Source organism: Manis pentadactyla, chromosome 4 (assembly GCF_030020395.1).
Source record: "Manis pentadactyla isolate mManPen7 chromosome 4, mManPen7.hap1, whole genome shotgun sequence".
In the NCBI taxonomy this organism is placed as follows: Eukaryota; Metazoa; Chordata; class Mammalia; order Pholidota; family Manidae; genus Manis; species Manis pentadactyla.
Window position 1 is genome coordinate 78,450,969 of NC_080022.1, and position 19,692 is coordinate 78,470,660.

Below are 19,692 nucleotides of genomic sequence, written 5' to 3' on the forward strand. Positions count from 1 at the left end.
GCTGCTGATGAAACCCCAGGTCTTTGAAGGAACTACCACCCTCTGTACTGTGATCCAACTGACCAGCACCTGTGCTCAGGAAACACAGCCCATCTCCTTTCGAAATGACATCGGACAGTCTGGGGGTGAGACCTTTACATCCCTAGAAGTTTGGGGGCTTTTTTCTGAATGTAATCGTTTGAAACCATGGTGAAGCCGAGGTTTTGCCCTAGCAGTGACAGAGGCATGTGTCCCACGCAAACAACCTACCTGAGAGATGTAGGTGGGAGGAAACTGTTCTCAGAAAAACCTTCAGGGGAGTGGTTCAGCTCTCCGCATATGGGGACCTCAGTGGTCAGGGACCACCACCTCCATCCTGAGGTCCTGCAGGGCACAGCGTGACTGTCTCCTAACACACTAAGCATCCCACTGCATGTTAGCTGACCCCGTTCCGTGCGCCAACTGTGCAGGGCTTTGGAGGGGAGGGAACCTTGCCTTGGTCTCACACATGGTTTGCATTTAGCACAGCAAAAGGCTTCAGAGCTCAGTCTTTTCTTCAGGGAAACAGCCTTAGGGCAGCCCTCAAAAAATGGCTCTAAGGTAGGGAAAAGTGATCAAGGCTTTCCAATGAAAAACGCTGCATTTTCTTTGAAAAGCCAGAGCGTAAACTTAATAAACTTCTGGTCAGCAGTCTTCCCCCTGCAGTGTGGGAAGCCCCCAAAGGGCCAGGTTCTGTTTATGAAGGAGCCTCCTCTTTCCTGTCATGCTGAAATACACAGCTATCAGCCAGAGATAAGCAACCCTCCGGCTGCTTCATTAAAACAAAACACATAGAGCAAAGGCCCTGCCCTCCAAGCACAGGAACTTAGCTGTTACTTCTATTCCCTTTTTCCCTTCCTGGGGCCCCGCAAAGCCTCTGTCAAAAAAGCAGTTCTGCAAAATGCAGACCTGGCTGAGGCCCCTGCATCTGGTTACAACTTTCCTTGTCACCCATTTTACGGACCACACAGTTACTACATGCATTTTTGCATCAAACTCAAGGCATTTACGCGTTTGTTGCACATCTGGCCCTTGCTGTATTTCCTTTGATTATCTTCTCTTCTGGGGTTGGTGGAGGGATGGAGCAGGGATAGGGGGCCAAAATTCCTTGGAGGCAGAGAAATACTGTATTTTCATGCTTTTTTTTTTTGGCAATCTATATTTTGGACCCTCCCCTACTGCCCTCTACCCTTCATGTGTGTATGTACTTTAAAGGTGGGGAAGTTTGCCTCAGTGACAGTGACTTTCTGCCAGAAATCACTTTCCCCAGAGTGGGAGATTTATTTCTAGAAGGAAATCAAATCTCTTAGCTATTCTGATGTGCTCAAAAAAAAAAAAATCCCAAACTTCCACTTTACAAATTCAGCTCCATTACAACCCAAGTTAACCCACACCCAGCAGGATCCACATGTTATGAGATGGACTGATGTGGCTGTGCATGAAGGACATTTTATAAATATCTTCTCACATTTAAAGAAAGGATACAGCCGAAAAGCAGGTAAGTCAACACCCCACCCTCCTCTTTTTGGCTCCTATGGGCTTCCTGAGTTCAGCCTGACAGCAGCTAAAGCAGGATGGCCTGGCCTCATCTACTGACAGTGAACAAGTCTGTCTCATCCAGAAGTTGACATGTGCTTGATTATTCACATGTGGGAAAAGCGCCAGTACTCCACCCTGTCCAGGAAGTCTGAATATTTGCTTTCTGATGTCTATTTGCCAAATAGAATTTGTTGCCATGTCAGTTTATTTTAATCAGTGCCCATTAAAAAATCTTTCAAGTTCCAGAGTTTGGGAAACTCTTGTGCTGCTAATGCAAAAATACTGTCCAAGATGAAACCCCAAGCAAAACAAGACAAAGAAGCCCCGTTTACTCAAGACTGCAGCACACAGTTCACGGAGGTGGACAAGCCAAGTGATCTGCTGACTTTGAGCCAACACTGTGCCAAGGAGGATCTTGGTCTGAGTATCTGCTTAGAAATGTTGAAAATACCTTCTTTACACTATCCCTTCTGCTTCTGTGCCTATTTTCACATGTAATGCGTAAGATTTCTCAATCTCACCAAGCTGTTAAAAATTTTTCCCTTTTCAGAAATTAAGAAGCTTTTTTGTTGTCAGATGAAAGTGGCACTACAGAAAAATTCACACGAGAAAGAACACTTAATGTGCAGATGCTTCTGCTTAAAAAGCCAACAGAGTCCCCGGGGCTTTCTGAGATGGGTCCTTCGGTTTTTTGCTCTCTATCACAGTGACCTTTGCTTTCTTGGAGTGCTGACTTTCTCTAAAACATCCCTTGGGTGACAAACACAACCAGCCTACTTTTGGAGAAGATGGGCAGGGAACTTAGGGCTAACAGAGTAGGCCCACTCAGCCAGTGCAAGGAGTTCCAGGGGGTCTCCTCGCTCAGCAACATCAAACTTGGACGTCAGAAGAAATGTGTTCAGTCTTCATGCTTTGCTCCTAAAAATCTCAAACCACACTGAGAAAGAGAGGTTTGTGGTGGTGAGGGGGGCGGTGTGGGTGAGTAGGGGAAAGAGGCATTTGGTGCATGGGTAGGACACGGACACCAAAGATTAGTTCTGCCCAGCTCTCATACTAGCCTGTGGCTGGGCCTACATACTGCCAGAAATGCTTTTAGAAACACCAAAATGTATTTCTTAAGGGATAATCTGTTTTACTTCTTCAGCTCGGCATGGAGTTGCCCAGATCTGATCTCCTGCCACCTCTTCGGCAGTCTACTTTGCAACTAGATTCTCTACGTCTTTCACCCTGTCAGGTCCCGGGGAAGAGACTTTATCTGAGAAAGATGTGAGGTATGCAGAGAGACTCTATGGGGACACAGCAAAAACAGGAGAAATTTCAAGAAAGGTGAAAGGAATCCTAATTACTCAGCCCAAGGGAGACCATTCGGGGATACTGCCCACAGAGGATTATCACAAAGAGGAGCAGACAGCTGTTCTTTCTCTCCCTTGAGGGCCTAATACGAGGAAGAGAACTACTTCACATCTACCACTGAGCACCATGTTGAAAGATGTAGGAATGCAGCAGTGTTTGTTGAATGAGTGAGTGAGTGAATGAATTATGACTAAGACTCATCTGACTGGATTGGTGAGGGGTTCCCTAGCATCCTGTACTTGTTTTAATCATCACATTTGCCACACACTTTGCCTATAATTTTTTATTTTTTGTCTGTGCCATTAGCTATAAGTTCCTAGCATAGTACCCAGAATATGGTAGGTACTCAGTAAATGTTTGTTGAATTGATTATCATAGAGTGTGGAGGAAAATAATTTGCACAGGAAAAAGAAAATTAAAAAGTACAAACATCTCCCCTAAATGCTGCCTCTTGAGATTTTTATTATGTGGTGTTGAAAATTCCTATCATTCTGTGAACTATTTCTGCTTTTGTGATGTGTGTCTAATCATGTCTGGTGCCATAATTTAGTGTCAGTAATAAGGATTTAGGTCACAAAACAGAAGAACTTGCTGATTATGGGGATTGGTTAGTTAAAAAGGGGAATTTCTGGCATTTCTTTCTTAGGACATATTTAAGCACTGGATTGAAAACCATAGGTCTCGGGGCAATTTAGCTGGAAAGAAAAAGGTATTTTGCTCTTGGCCTATGCATTGGCTATAATTCTGTACCAGTTAATGTCTTGATCTCTTGATATCCTAACTGCAGTTATTTCACAAGCTCACTCCTATAAGGAGAGTGAACCAGACCATCTTTAGGGAAGTTTTCAATCACTAATTATAATTTTCAAAAACTGTCCCTTCGTACTCTCCATGCTAGAAGACTTGCCTTTCACAGGCAAAACTCTGCAAGAACGGTGGATTAGGTATTGTTATAAGTTATGGGGAAAAGGAGAAATGTTCCAAGGCAGGAATTAAAATCTTTCGATGTGTCCTGCCTACCACTTCCTTTATTCCTGCAGAATGACCAACCTGTTTGTGCCTGCACTTTGGTTTTCTGAGGGCATCTTACTTTAACTTAACCTGAGCACTTGGGGAGTGTACCCTGCCTTCTTTCCAGGCACACCAGGGTTCCCATCTATTCCAGCTGCATCTGTGGTCTCTGGGGTTGACGTCTCTTGTCTCCTACTTTAGTCATATCTTAGCCTATCTTCCTGCTGTTTCTCTCTTCACCTGGACTAGACTTGGGAGCCTGGAAAAACTGCAAACCTCTAAAAATATTTGAAGCCACCAGAGATGCTCCTAACTAAAAGCTCTCACCCAGCTCAGGTGCACCTGGTATGAGCTTGACATCTGCTTTAGGAACACATGGTATGTTCAACTGAGGATTGTTGAATGGAAGCCTGAGGGATCGGGATAGGCACATCTAATTCAAGACCTCAGCATTTTATTTTGCTCTGTGAAACACCGTGTTGTTTCCACTCATACATATTTTTTCTGCCTACCCAGCTCAGCAACCTTAAATATCTTACATTTTTTAGGTCATTGGAGTTCAGAAAGCTTTTCACATGCATTTCTTATAAGCAGTCTCACCTCCAATAACCCTGTAAAGTAGGGATCTCACCAAAATGACAATTTACAGATTTTCAAAAGGCATAAACCTGCAAGAAGAAGGAAAGCAGGAGTGGAAACAATAGCAATAAAATATTGGAAGCTGTGAGGAAATGGGTGAGTAGCAACTGACTTTATAGATTTAAGAGAGCCACAATCTAAGCTAACAGTAGGAAAAACAGAGAAAATCAAGTTATAACACAGAACTCTCAAAAACTCAGGAAATGGTGGCATCAGTCACCCCTCTAGAAGAGAGGGTGAACATGGGGCTATGAGCAGCAGGGCTGGCTAAACTTCTGTGTAAGCAGCAAGATTTCTATACAACCCCTTCTATACTCCTCAGGGCCAACACCCTGCCCTTCCTCATCCGGAGGAAGATAGGAAGTTTACTCTCTAAAGAGGATGAAGCTGAGGGTTCCGTCAGCTTCCAGGCACAGCTGAGGGCAGAGACCCACCATGAAAGAGGAGGATTAAACGAACACCTACATGTTGGATACTGTGACCCCCCAAATGCTGACAGCCAGATCTACACCCACCAGGAAGGAAACAGGAAAACCTGTTTTATAGAAAACCTAATGAACTCAAGAGGAAAGATCCAAAGATGTGGTATTAGGAGTTCCTCAATAAAAGGTCCAGCCAGTCTACCCCAAGGGAAGTTCACAATCAAAATGTCCCACCTACAAACTCATAACTTCCCCATTCTTAATTGCACCCATGAGGCAAGAATTGGATAACTTTTTTCTTAATTCATAGGAAAAATTTTGTAGAATTATAAATTTAAAGGTAGTATTAAAAACTCAGTAGGAAACTGAAAGATAAAGATGAAGAAATATCCTAGAAAATGAAGAAAGGAAAAGTGTGGAAAATAGAAAATTAGAGACTCAGTCAAGAGGTTTAACTTTCAAACAAAATGATTTCTAGGATGTGAGAACAGAGAAAATCATGGTGAAAAAACAGGTTCTAAGAAATCTCAATACTGAAGGATGTGAGTTTCTGAAAAGGCTCAAATTAATGCCCAGCTAATGTATGAAAATACATCTGAATCAGGAACTACTATTGTAAAACTTCTTCCAGAAAGAAAAACCAATGGCTTTGAATTTCCAAAAAGCAGTCTTCAGAGCTAGAAGTCAATGAGGATTGCTTTCAAATTCTGAAGGAAAATTATTTTGTAATTTAAAATTGCCAAACTAGCTACCAAGTGTCTGTATAAAATGAGGCTATTTTTAGAGATATTTCTAAATATTTCTATTTCTAGGTGTGAAAAACATTTACTTCTTATGCATCCATTAAACCAAGAAGGAGGATGACATGGGGTACATGATACAGGACACCCACAATTCAAAGTAGAGGGAATCCCTAGAACAGTGCTGAAAGGATGTAGGAAGACATCAGTGTCCAAACATAGAAGGCAACTAGTTCAGATGGGATCGGAGGCTCCAGGAAAGATTTACTGATGAAAATGAAGCAACAGGACACTTGAAACCTCAATGTGTTAAGAAGAGATTAAGACATCTGGCAGAGTCAACAGGTGAATTTGTGATAAGTACATAAAAAACTAAGCTAATATGGGGGTAGGAGGAAAGACAATAATTAATTCTAGGGAAAATTAAAAGTCATGCAGAAGAAACAATAATATTATACTACATGGCCAAATTGTAATTGGCATTCTACTGTAAACAGTAAATACTGATCTAACAAAATTGCAGTAGTATTAGGAGGATGGTAAGGATGGGGACAAGAAGAGGCATGAATGTATAATTGGGGTACAGGGGTTAAAAAGAACTAAATTCTCATTTTCCATAGTAGGAGGTTGAAAGAAAAGGCCTAAAACTGGTAAGTCAAGAAGTAGCAATATTATATTCATGTTATTTTGGATTAATGTCCAAAAGAATAAGCTAAGCATCAAAAATGGTGTGTTCTGAGGAGGAAGAAAAGGGAGTGGGGGTAGTAGGGGGCTCATGTTTTTAATAACAAGTCTCTGTACAACTATTTCAGCCTTTAAACTGTGTGCATGTTAGTACATGTGATAAAGCTAAAAATTTTTACTAAAAACTAAACATAAATGTTTTTGCTCCTCTCCTTAAAACAAAAAACAAAAAACAGAACTTTGCATATGACTTTTGGGACCTTCATGGACTACAGGTTAGGGACCCCTGAACTAGATAGGCTCCCAGAAACATGAAAGATCTATAGTCCCATTCCAGCCCCATTCCCAACCCAACTTCCCTTCTTCTCTACCATCTTAGTGGAAACTGTAAGTTTTAGGAATGGAGTTTTCCAAATAGAGTTAATATAGACTTAAGGAATCCCTTATTGTACCCAAAACTGTTATATGATAATGTGGAACCCAAGTTTTTCCTAGACAAGCACACATTCCACTTACCTAAGTAGATACCCACAATTCAAATATGTGACTTGATTTTGTGCTCTGTGGTGCAGACAGAATGGAAAGCATAATCAATGGGAATTTACCCAAATTAAGGATGTTTTTGACATAGAGGCAGATGCTTCCTGAACCCCAAAATATACCATATAAGGTCTGAGTTTCACAGTTTAGATTATTGTGGAATTAAATGGACTGCCAGAATGGCTAGTATAAACAAGACAAGAAATAACAAGTGTTGGTGAGGATGTGGAGAAAAGAGAATCCTTGTACACTGCTGGTGGGATTATAAATTGGTGCAGACACTGTAGAAAACAGTACAGAAGTTTCTCAAAAAATTTAAAACTAAAAATACCATATAACCCAGCAATTCTACTTCTGGGAATCTATGCAAAGAAAACAAAATCATTAATTTGAAAAGAAAGAGACACCCCCATGTTCATTGCAGCACTATTTACAATTGCCAAGATATGGAAGCAACTGAAATATCCATCAATAGATGAATAAAGAAGTTGTGACACATATATAACATGGAATATTACTCAGCCATTAAAAAGACAGAGCCCTTGCCATTTGTGACAACATAGATAGATGTAGAGGGTATTACGCTAAGTGAAATTAGTCAGATAAAGAGAAATATCACATGGTTTCATTTATATGTGGAATCTGAAAAAAAAACAAAACAAATGAACAAACAAAATAGAAGTAGACTCAAAAAACAAAGAATGGATGATTGGTTACCATGGGGGTGGGAGGAGTAGTGGTGAAATAGGGGAAGGGATAAAGAGGTACAAGCTTCAAATTATAAAATAACTTAGTCGGAGGGATGGAAGAAGTATAGCATAGGGAATGTGGCTCATAACATTGCAAAATCTTTGTGTGGTGACAGATGGTAACTATGCTTATCATGGAGAGCACTGAATAATGTATATAATTGAAGAATCACTTAGTTGTTCATCTGAAACCAATATAATATTGTATATAAACTACATTTCAATAAAAAATGTTTAAAAAGAAAAAGAAATTGAATGGGCTGAGTTAGTGTTTGTATACACACCTCTTCCCACCGGTCACTGTGTTATGACCTCTTTCTATCTAAACTCGCTGTCAGCTGACCCAGGTACAAAACTGACAGAGTTCTGGATGGGAACCTACCACTGGGTCCTGAAGTGAGCCTTTTTCACACTTGTGTGGTGCTGGTATTCCTTATGAGAAGTCTTTAAAGTGAACCAGAGGCCACAGCGTTTAATAAAAAGTACTTTGTAGCTGTATTATAGGTGATGCTAACAGGTTTAGAGACCAAATGACAGTGTCTATAGACCTGTTAGCTTCCAGATTAGCACAGTTAATTTTGTTAGAAACCACAAAAGGAAGGGTTTCTGGTTTTGTTTTTCTTTAATCTATTTACAAACCTATTTCTATATTAACAAAATTTAAAAACCCCTCCTGAAATCTCTGGCTTGGGCGAGCAGGGAACACTAACCACCACCTCAGAATTTAACAAGCAGCAATATTCCCCACAAAACCACACTTTGCTTTTTATCAGGTTTGTGGGCTTAGCTTGGACAGAGAGTCTGGGGTCATCGGAGGGAGTTCAGTGGGGTGGGTGCCAATAATTGTTGCCATTTAGTGGCCCTACTCTGCCTGGACCTGGCTTCCTAGCCCTACCTGGCTTGAAATTACCTTTCAAGGTTTGAGGGTGGAGCTCTATGACCACAGCTAGTCATTGTTCAGCAGCATACGTTAAGCATGGGTAGGAGACTAGCCCATACAAAATCCTCAGGGCCACAGAGTCTTCTCTGAGTATTTTCAAGTAAATTCCCAATAAACAGCATAAGATGCCAACAGCCCTAGAACCTCACAGCCATGAAGGATATTGGGAAAAGTTGCAAAGAACTGTCAACATGAGATCTGAATATGTCAATATTCCTATGACACAATAATTTACTCTAAAATGCTACTCTGTTAAAAGCTGTTGTTTCTGGTGCTTATATAAACTGTTCATGAGCAAGAATATTCCTAAAATGATTCATAGATGTTTGTATAGCCTCAGAATCATCATACTTGAGTCTTATTTTCTCTCACACACATGAAATATACTTCACTGAAAGGTTGCTGATTAGAAACAGTAATCTGAGGACTCAAAATCTCTGTTAAATTCTCTTAAATTTCTGCTTTGGCTCGTGTCTTTCCCAAGCTAGGTACAAAAGGGTTTGTTCTTCTCCTTCTGCCATAATCTAAAATAACGCACTTGGAGGATGTAGAATTTGAAGTGAAGACTCTGATGAGGATTAGAATAAGACTTCTCCAAATGTCCTTCAGTGCTTCTCTTCCCTTTAAAGCAGCCACTCTTTCAGCTTGGCTAGTTGGACAGCCCAAGGTAAGGCCAAAGATCATGGCATCAGTTCAACAAATTGATAAAACTTCAAACAGAAAGACTGGGCTTGCCACTGGCCTCACTCAGACTGATCAATCAAGTAAGTTTACCTAGGTTTACAGCGTAAACTACAAATATCCAAGAACAAATAAATCCATGTAGCTCACTAGACATGCCTCAAAATGCATGTCTTTCTTTCCCATATTTGCAAGGAAATTAAGGAAAAGCAGTAGAAGGGCAGTCCATCTGTTCCTTCCCCACTGTACTGCATAGTCCCCTTGCAGGGCCTGCATTCTGTACTGGGATCAGAACAGGTTCTCTTCTCTGCTCAGGACAGAAGGTTTCACCATTTTTATTTGTTTTCAATTCATGAAAACATATCTTAAAATTTCAAATAATTTTATGAAAGCAAGACATGAGAATTTTATGTTTATCAAAGAGTACATGGCATGGGTTTAAAAAAGGTCAAGAAATTCTCATTTAAGTCATTGATTAGGGACTCTGCTAAACAATGCTCAGTACCCTGGCAGATGTGGTAATAAAATTTTGGCTTCCCTTTTCACTTCCTGCCCATTTATATGTCTCTTCTGAAGTGTTTAGCTTTGGGGGAAGGTTTTATATTTCTACTTGGCTACTTTAGCTTTCTTTAATTAAATTCTAACCACAGAATAGCTTTGTTTAGAGGCTAAATTTCACCAGCATCTTAATTGTAATTAATATGAAGAGTTTAAACATTCTTTTTCTAACACTGCCTAAAGCAAATTATATTTTTGCAAAACCCAAGTGAGGCCAAATATATAAATGTGAAAACAGCAGGAGTGAATTTTCTCTCTTTCATTCATTATTTCATTCATTTTTGCATGTAATGAAAAATGGAGTATCTACTGTGGGGCAGACACAGAGGATGATACCAGTAATTCAACCGTTCCACTAACCTGTGTGCGAATAGATGTACCACAAGGCCCCTGTCAACAGTGCTCCAATCACAAATGCTGCAAACGCAATGCCCATCACAGTGAGGGTGTCCAGACCATGGAAAACTGCTGTAAGGAGGAGAAACCAATATATGCTTTCAGTTAGTCTGCATCATTATTGCAATTTTAGATTTTCACAAGCACCGTCAGAAAGGCTGAACGTTGACTAGTAACACCCGAGGATGAAATGAGGATTCTAATATACTGAATTTGTAACTTGCCAATTTTTTTCAAAAGAAAAATGAAATTGTCAGATTTTTAAGATAACCTCAGTTTGCAGTTTATTTTGAGCAACAAACTTACTAAAAAATCAGATTTATAAACTCTGTAAAGCCTTACAACTGTGGTTCTTTGTCTCAATCTGAGGACCTATGATATGATTGGTAAACCTGAAAATGCAGAGGTTAAGATGCGTGGGAAAATAAGGTGGACTTCCAATATCAAAATCTGACTCATTGCTTCTTACTCCAATTAACACTTTCAACAACGAGACACTACACAGAAAACACACTGCAGCTACTTTACAAAGCTGTTTCTATGAACATTTAAAAGTATAAAAGACACAAGAAGAAAGGAGGTGAGAAAAGAAAACAGAATCAGGATAAACTGTCCCTGTAGACTATAAATAACATTTCCTTGATCTACTCATGTAAAACCCTCAATCTTAACTGTTAAGTACTGTGTCATTTAAAACAACCCACTTTTTAACACTTCTCCAACTATATAGTCTTTCTACAAGGGAAATGGAAATACTTCTCAGTGGGGAGTAATGTCAATTTTATAGTCAGCAAAACATATAAATAGAACCAGTTGTTCCCCCATTTGGCAAAGATGTTTATATTTGAAATTAATTCCAGGCCACAGATATAGAACATTTCCTTTCATTTAAGAGAACTACCTCTTTTGAATCACTTTTAAAAGTTAAAAATCAGTTTCCAAGGGAGAAGGATTTTTGGTAGAACAAAATTTCTAAGTTCTCTGTTTTTTTAATATGAATTTAAGGTATAGGATCTTCCCATTATTTTGATACTGTTTCTATATCCCCCTCCAGTCAGAAGCAACTCCAGCTGGTTTCTATATAAATTAAATCTCTGCCTTTCAACTCACTTCAGTGTAAAGGATCCAGATGTAGACAAATATGACCCTTGAACAGCCCCAGCACTTGAAGGGCTCAGAAAAAATATGTCATGGTGGAGAAGATTCTAGAAGAATCCAAATTCCCAAGTTCTGGTCCCTATTCTTCTAGCTGTGTACCTTTGTGTGTTCAACTTATGAAAAGTGGGAATAGCTTTGCTTCACCTGCTAAAGGCAGGAGGTGAACAAAAGGAGTTTGCAAAAAGGTTGGGGACACCCCCCTAGAAGGAGTAAGAACTGGGAAGAACTTTCTGGAGATTAAGATGAAACTAATTTAATTTAATACAGTCCAATATTAAAAGATGACTTGCCTTTTTATGCCTACAGATGCAAAAATGGGGCATGATTATAAGTTTTTAGTGAAACTATTCTAAAATTCTAAAGATGAAAAATCAGACTAAGTATGAGAGAATGTATCCATTTATGTTTCTTTCTGGATTCACAGTACTGTTAAAATAATACACTTAATAGAACAGATTATGAAGTACTTTGCATAAAAAACTCACCAGGCTGACTGTTGTGTATGTGATGGGGTCAGCCATGGAGACTAAACTGGAGCATCTTAGGGAAGAAAAGAAGCAACAGATTCTCCTCACAAGGCAACATCATCTAGAAGAGCTCTGGGTGCACCACCCGAAAGCCCAGGTTCTGCCTGAATGCCAATTATAATCACAGGCAACTCACTTCAATATTTCCTGGTCAAAGTTATCTTCCATATTAAAGTGACGAAATCAGCCCAATTTCCAATGCATCATTTTGTAGTAGTTTGTCTCTCCCTTTTGTTTCTTACAAGCGCCCTACCCTGCTGCCCAGACGAACATTTTCTTGAAGACACAGCAGCTCGTTCCTTCAGCACTACCTCTCTGAGCAGCTAAGTATTGTTGATGACACATAAGCAGACCCCTCCCATCGCTGTACACGAATGCTTTCAGATCACAACTGATAGAAGCATGCAAACAATGAACTTCTTTCTCTAAAACTAAGTTTTTACCTTCCCATTAAGCCCATACACACTAGTGGGTCAAAAAATTCATATTTTAAAACAGCAAAGGTAAAAAGGAGAAAGGAAAGGAGAGTGGAGGAAGGACAGAGGAAAGGAAAAAGGAAGTTTGAGATGATGAAAATTGGGGGAGGACAAGAGCAGAAGATTCCTTATCAAAACGCAAAGTTTGCGAAATATTCCATAGCCAGCTCATTCTTATAAAAGCCCAGGAGGCTTTATTTCAAAGGAACTGTATTAGAAGACTTACGTGGGGAAATTGGATTTGGTTCCTTAACGCTTGTACTTGTTTCTGAAATAAAAATATAAATCACTATGCATTCCACAGAGAAATCAAGTTTTAAGCAAAAGGCCAACAAAATCCCAGCAGAAATTGACACTTTAATAAACACTCTGCTGAAAGCTCTGTCAGTTGTGCTCTTCTGATACATCAAAACTCTCACATGAATTACTCAGAAATCTTAGGTGCTGCCTTTGTTAACGATCAATTGCACAGGCTCTCCACCTTGAGGAGGACCTGAAGGCAGATGTAAGGGACTTGAGTCTCACAATTTGTGAGTGCGTACACCTCCAGTGTATTCATAGTATCATTTCACTTTCAAAAATTCTCTTAATGTACACAAGTTTTGTAAAATATCTTTTTATTCTTCTATCCCTAGTGGTATTGCCCTACAGTTCAGCTCTTCATCATGCATCTGATTACAGAGCTTTCCTAACTGGTCTCCTGGACTCCGCCACTGTCCCGGCCCCGAATAATACTCCTCTGTATTTGCCCCCAGAGTGAATAATTCTCCAGAGCTCAGAGCTGATTCTATTATTGCCCTAATTAAACCACTCAATGACTCACCTTCAGTTACAAGAAAGAAACAAACTCTTAAGCATGGCACACAAAGTTCTGCCTCCCTCCTCACTCTAGCCTCCTCTCCTAAGGGGGTCCTTCACCCATGCTGGGCTCCTGACTGAAGCTCCCTGAATTCTCCATGCTGCTCCATGTCATCACACTTGGCGGGCTCCCCTGAAATCCAATCTGCCCCCACCTGCTTTGCTGGCTTTCTCACTGAGAGGCTCTGACTCTTCCACTGCCCCATCTCCACCCCAGCAGGGCTGGTCTCCCCCACCATTGTTCATTCCATCTCTCTTTTGTTGTGCATGTGCTACATGGCATCATAATGCTGTCCATTTTTCTGCCCTGAGGGCACAGTCTAGGTGATACTCATCTGCACATCCTTGGGGCTCAGCCCGGTGCATAAGATGCCTGCCAGAAATGTTTGGTGAGGGATGATTAGAATGTTGATGTACTTTGTGAAAACAGAATCAAGAGAGGAAACTCAGAATAAGACTACATGAAAATGCTTGTATACTTCGGCATCTCTACATGCATTCATGTTCAGAAAGTGCTACGCAGCCACGATCTCATCTGTAGTTCATACCAGTGCTGTGAGGAGGCAGAGAGTTCTGACCACCGTTTTACAAATGAGCAGTCTGAGACTCTGATAGCGTGTGACCAGCGCAGGTTGCAGCTAGAAAGCATCAGGGCAGGAATTGAACCAGAACTCCAGATTCCACCCAGGAGACTAAATGACTATGGAGTGTTCCTCTGTCCTGAGCTGGGGAGGCACTTATTAAGGAGCTACTTTTGAATAGCTACTTGCTCTCCCTCAAGGGTGAGAACAGCGTAGACCAGGTGTAGCGTGTCAAGACCCAACACTTGTTTCTGTATGGCCATGAGCTAAGAATAAAATTTATATTTTAAAATAACTGGAAAAAAAATCAAAAGAATATTTTATGATATGAAAATTTTATGAAATTCAAATCTATTCCATAAATGAAGTTTTATTTGGACATAACCATGCTTGCTCATTTACATATTGCCTATGGCTGGTTTCATGCTGTAACAGCAGCTTTGTGTAGTATGAGCCACAAACCAAAAACATCCACTTATCTGGCCTTTTATAGGAAAAGTGTGCTGAGTCCTGGCACAGACTCTGCCCCTGCTCATTACAACTTAAAAGCAGTAAGTGTTTAGGAAGGCAGTATATACAGAGAAGACAAGTAATGATTCTATAGCATTTTACTACATTGATGGACAGTGACTATAATGGGGGATGTGGGGGGGACTTGATAATAGGGAGAGTCTAGTAACCATAATGTTGTTCAAGTAATTTTAATTAACGATATAAAAAAAAAGAGCAGTAAGTGTTTAGCACCTCTCTCCTCATCTCCATTTTCATTCAGTAAAGAAGGAGCACACACCTTGGTTTGGAATCCATACTTAAGTGAAAAGAACTTGTGAAAAACTGACCAAACCAGCAGATTTGAGTGGATGTTTATAAAGATACAATACAGAATATTGTATATTCTCGGGATTAACCATCTTAGCTTGGCTGAGCACATTCTTGCCACATGAGATCTGATGGTCCAGCTCTAGGGGGAGGAATGCCCTCAGATGAATCACAGCCACAGAGGAATGCTCTCGGATGAACTGCACGGTGCCCCTGGAGTTGTGCAACATGGTTGCACTGGGATGGGGATATATGCAAAAGTTATAATTAAATAAAATTACTAAGAAATTTTAAATAATACACTGTGTGTATTTAAGGAAATATATATTTCAGTATGCAGAACATATACCATCTATGAAATTCACTCAAGAGACATCTCCTGGGAGTTTGGTCCCATAAGCCTTATTGGCACAATAAAATAATGATGGTGAGGCCTTACATTTGTACATTTGTATAGTGTTTTACAATCAACAAAAAGCCTTCACTTACATTTTCTCATTTTAAACTTCCAGAGAACCCTACAAAGAAGGGGTATCTAACCACAAAATTCTCCTACTTTCATGAGGTGGTTTGATTTTGCTGAACTAAGTCCAAAGGCATTTAAAGGTCTTTATAGTGTTCATCAAGTGAAAAAATACACTTCTGGGATGAGTTCTATCCAATCAGCCACCCATGGTTAAATTTTGTCATTCAGAATCCCCTAGAGGTTTTAAATAATGATTCCCCCCTAAGGAGACCTCACATGGGAGAATTCACATAGCAAGGCCTGTGTGATGGATGGCATTGTTTTAAAACCTTTAATGGACTTATGTTATGATCTAATCCTCTTCCCCTACCCCAAATAGGGGCCTTCTCACAGAGCTAAACACAAACAGTTGTTGCTTATTTCCCTGGGGTGAGGTTCCTCCATAAACAATAACAAGCACAAGCTGCAGAATGAGGTTAAAGGACTTTATCTACTAACTTTTTTATTCCCAAATACCCATAACCCTTGAGTGTAATTCAGAGTTTGATCTCCACCAGAACCCTACCATCGAGTTGGCATGGTGGGAGGAAAAGTATGCACACAACATTTACTTTTGCTTTAAGGGTAAGATTGTAAGAAAGGAATCCCAGCTTTTTCTGTAAAGAGAATTTTAACGATAAAGGTTTATTTACAGTAGGAACAAACTATAATCAACATGCTGAATTAAATCTTTCTCATATACTCTGACCAAATTTTGGTCTGCCTCTAGAACCAAAATTTCCCTCCTCAGATTGTTAGGCATGGTTTTCATAAATGGGGCATTTCTGGGTTATGCACAAGTGACTGACCACAGCTTTTAGCCTCCAGATTTCAATTCAGTTCTAAACACGGTAGGATTAAGCAGCCCACAGGAAAACAAGGTGTCTAACTGGTACCCGCATCTATTGGTAACTGGCATGGAGGGAGAAAGGAGGAGATGAAGAAGCCAGAGACTCAGGCGGCCTTCGCGCCGGCCCCATTTAAGATAGCTTTTTACTAATTTCACTGTAAATGAACCCCTTTTCTCGGGTTCTTTGAATATATACGTTGCTAATGCAATTGCCTGTCGTTCATCTGTACCCTTCCACTAGATCAGCAGTTCTCCCCCCAGTGTGATCTTTGGTCCCCACCCCCGAGGACATCTGTTAATGTGCAGAGACATTTTGGGTTGTCACACTGGTGGTGGAGGGGTTTGCTACAGGCATATAGTGGCAGAGGCCAGGGGCGCTGCTCAACATCTTACAAGTCGCAGGTCGTCCCCCACAACAAAGACTTATCGTCCCAAAGTGTCCACAGTGCCAGGGCTGTAAAACGCTGCACTAGACTGTACAGGCCTTAAAGACAGGATAATTTGTTTACTTTATGGGAGCACACAGCAGGTACTCATATACATTTTGGGGAATAAATTACCATAAATATCATGTACATCTTATTATTGGGTACATTCCCCAGCAACACAAGCCTTCATGTGGCTTTCAGCGGTTTTCCTAAATGAGCTGACCATCAGCTCCCTATTCAAGATCTTCTGACGATTCCTAACTCTAGAGGCGCACATGGTACATAGTGAAATGTCTGGGCTGCCTTCAAAACAATCCAGGGACAGAAAGTGACAAAACAAGATTGGTTATGAACTGGTAATTGTTGAAACCAAATGAAGGGTCTGTGGGGGTTCATTGTACTATTCTGTCTACTTTTATATATATGTTTGAAATTTTCTGAAGTGAAAATTTAATTCACACTTTGAAGCAAATTGAATTAATAAACAAAAACAAAAAAAAACCAAAACCCTATGCTACCCCTCTCCCTTTCTGCACAGAAACTGAATGTCTTGACCTGTCAATTAAACATTTCCACCATCTTTCTGTTCAGCTTCCCCTCATCTCTACCTCAGCCTGAGAACATAATCTGGCTGGTACTTTAGAATATTTCTGCTCTGGAAAAATCAAATGTGTTCCAAAAATTTACGCCTCTCTTGGATTAACTTCCAATTGACACTCACAACTTTCCCTTCCACTCACCCCAGCCCACCAAAAGAAAAACTAGTTTGGCTGAGAGGTTAGGAGAAAGGAAAGGAAATTAACATTTACTGAGTGCCCATGATATGCCAGGTGCTATCCTGAGCACACTTACTTTTAAAAAGTCATGTGGTAAAAAAGTCAGTATTTTAACATTTGATTTGCTAAGAATTACATATTGCATGTAATCAATCACAGCAAATTTAAGGATGATATTTATTGTTCTTTGGTGTTTCTTTTTCTTTTTTGTATATGTGCCCAAAATTTCAGAGCAATAACTCTTCTCTTTCACCATTTTCAAAAATTATCACTGACGTAGCATAACCATTTTTATTGCATAAGCCCAAGTGTTCTCAAATGCTATAAAAAGTGGTCATAGAATCCAAAGCAAACAGCACTAACATGCCTATACTCCAAAATATTTCAGAAAATATGGTAGGATGGCACCACCTCAACTATTTTAATTGTTTTGCCATAAGCCATAATATGCATAAACTATTCACGTTTTCTGGGCTTTCTGTGTTCCAGTTCAAAGTCACACAACTCTTCCTCAACTGGAATACTCTCTTAAATAGTTTCCTATCATCTTACTCACCAGGGGAACAGGTTTTTTTTTTCTAGAATTCTATATCTTCTTTTCAGTTCATAATCATTAGAGAATTTGGTTGTTAACTTGAACACCAAAGTGATATGGCATGAACAGAGGAAAGGGGTGGGAAGCAGGGTGGGAAGAGATAGATGCTTATGTTGCCTGTAGTTTTTATTAAAAACTCGAATCAACCTCCATCTAGGATAAGTTTATGAGCACAGACTCTGGTATTAACATGCCTGGATTTGAACCCCAGATGCACCATGTATTTATATGTGGTGTGACCTTGGCCAGCCTCATTACTTTGTTCTATACTTGCCTCATAGAGGGGCTGTGAGGATTAAGGAGATTATCCACATAAAGCATTTAGCACAGAGCTCTGTACTGAGTAAATACTCACTAACTGTTGGATAATCATCATCATCTCCATCACCAACAACATCACTGATTGCCACAAAGTTTAAGCAGCCAAAGAAAGCTAAGCCAGTGCTGGTCCCCCAGGAACTGAGAGATCAAAGGTGGCAAAGCTATGCTGTAGAGGTTCAGTAAAGTCTGTTCAGTGGCCCAAAGGGGGACCTAGAACTTTTTTAGTTTTGGTGGCCTATTCCCTCTGTCCACAGAAGGAAGAAACTGCTAGAAATGTGTCCATGCTATTGGCATTGTTAGGAAGAGAGCAGACCTCTCCTGGTTCGTGCAGTTGATAGTCAGAGCCTTTTTATCTGCTGCCCCAGAACACCCAAGAGTTGAGAAGCAAAATGGACCAAAGGAGCTGGAACTTCAGCACGGCCTTCACAGAGCGCCTGTGTACTTAAAAGGCCAGTGTACCATCCCACTGGTCAGGGAGTCTTACCCAAAAAGCTAATCCCAGGAGGAGATCTGCTCACTGCCAGAGATACTGTAGTATCTTCGTCTTCCTACACTCACACACAAAGCTACCAGGCAGGAAGGACGTTTGTGACCCTGTTACTATTCAAATAGACCAACGCCACTCAGAAAACGGACACAGTCCCTTTCCAACAGGCTGAGGGGCAGGGGGAAAGCACAGACTCCAGTGGCCTGCATTGAGGGGAAATGAGTTTAGAGTCAAATGAAAATAAATGTAAGAGGTGGGAGGAGTCACTCAGAGAGCTAAAAACTGTCAAAAAGCCTACCCCATGCAGTGCATAGAAAGCATATTTGCATATAGTTCCCAGGAAGCTGGCCTACAATCTAACCTCCTGGACTTGTTTAACAAACCTAAGCAATAAACTTTTTTCACTGCATGCTTTTCCACTAAAATCTAGCCCAATTAGCAAATCTCATGAAACTGCTTTGATATTTGTAAAACTTTCCTGTTGAACTTTGATGTAAAAAAAAAATACCCTGAACTTTCAGGATAATTACATTAAGTTTAAATAAAGGTAATTACCTAATTTACAAGAGGAGTTACTTGGAAAAATACCACCAGACTTAAAAAAAGGATGAATGAATTACTGGAAGTCATACCACTGCAATATTGATACCTTAGTAACTGGCAAAGGAAAGAGCAAGCTGCTGCCTTCAATGACCAACAGAAATACCTCTCTTGAAACAGGTAAGAGAGACAGAGAGAGTAAGAGGCGGCTGTTGGTACTGCTAAACCGCTTTCACAGTACAAAACAGCCAGCTCTTGCCCAATTGTGAGAGACTTTGCAACTCAATTAATTCATTCTTATTTCCTTTCCATTGGCCTAATAAACATGGAAAGATCTGGGCAATCCATTTATAGCAAGACTCTGTATGTTACAGTTGTTTCAAATGGTTAAAAAGCAACCAATAACAGTAAAACAGACAACAAAAATGCTGCTGAGGAACCAATAAACATCTACTATGTACATTTCTTTCACACCCTTCAGGATGGCTGGGGAATGAATTT

The 19,692-nt window shown here is 40.2% G+C and overlaps 1 protein-coding gene across 2 annotated transcripts in view; it reads right to left on the minus strand.

Annotated features, from left to right (window-relative positions):
- TGFBR3 (transforming growth factor beta receptor 3) overlaps positions 1 to 19,692 on the minus strand; it is a 186,785-nt gene that overhangs the window by 3,545 nt on the left and 163,548 nt on the right. For both annotated transcript variants that reach the window (XM_057500413.1, XM_057500412.1), the window contains 2 exons: positions 12,658 to 12,699; positions 10,235 to 10,342 (listed from right to left, as the gene is read on the minus strand). In XM_057500413.1, coding sequence (XP_057356396.1) covers positions 10,235 to 10,342; positions 12,658 to 12,699 — 150 coding nt within the window. The remainder of the gene's footprint in view (positions 1 to 10,234; positions 10,343 to 12,657; positions 12,700 to 19,692) is intronic.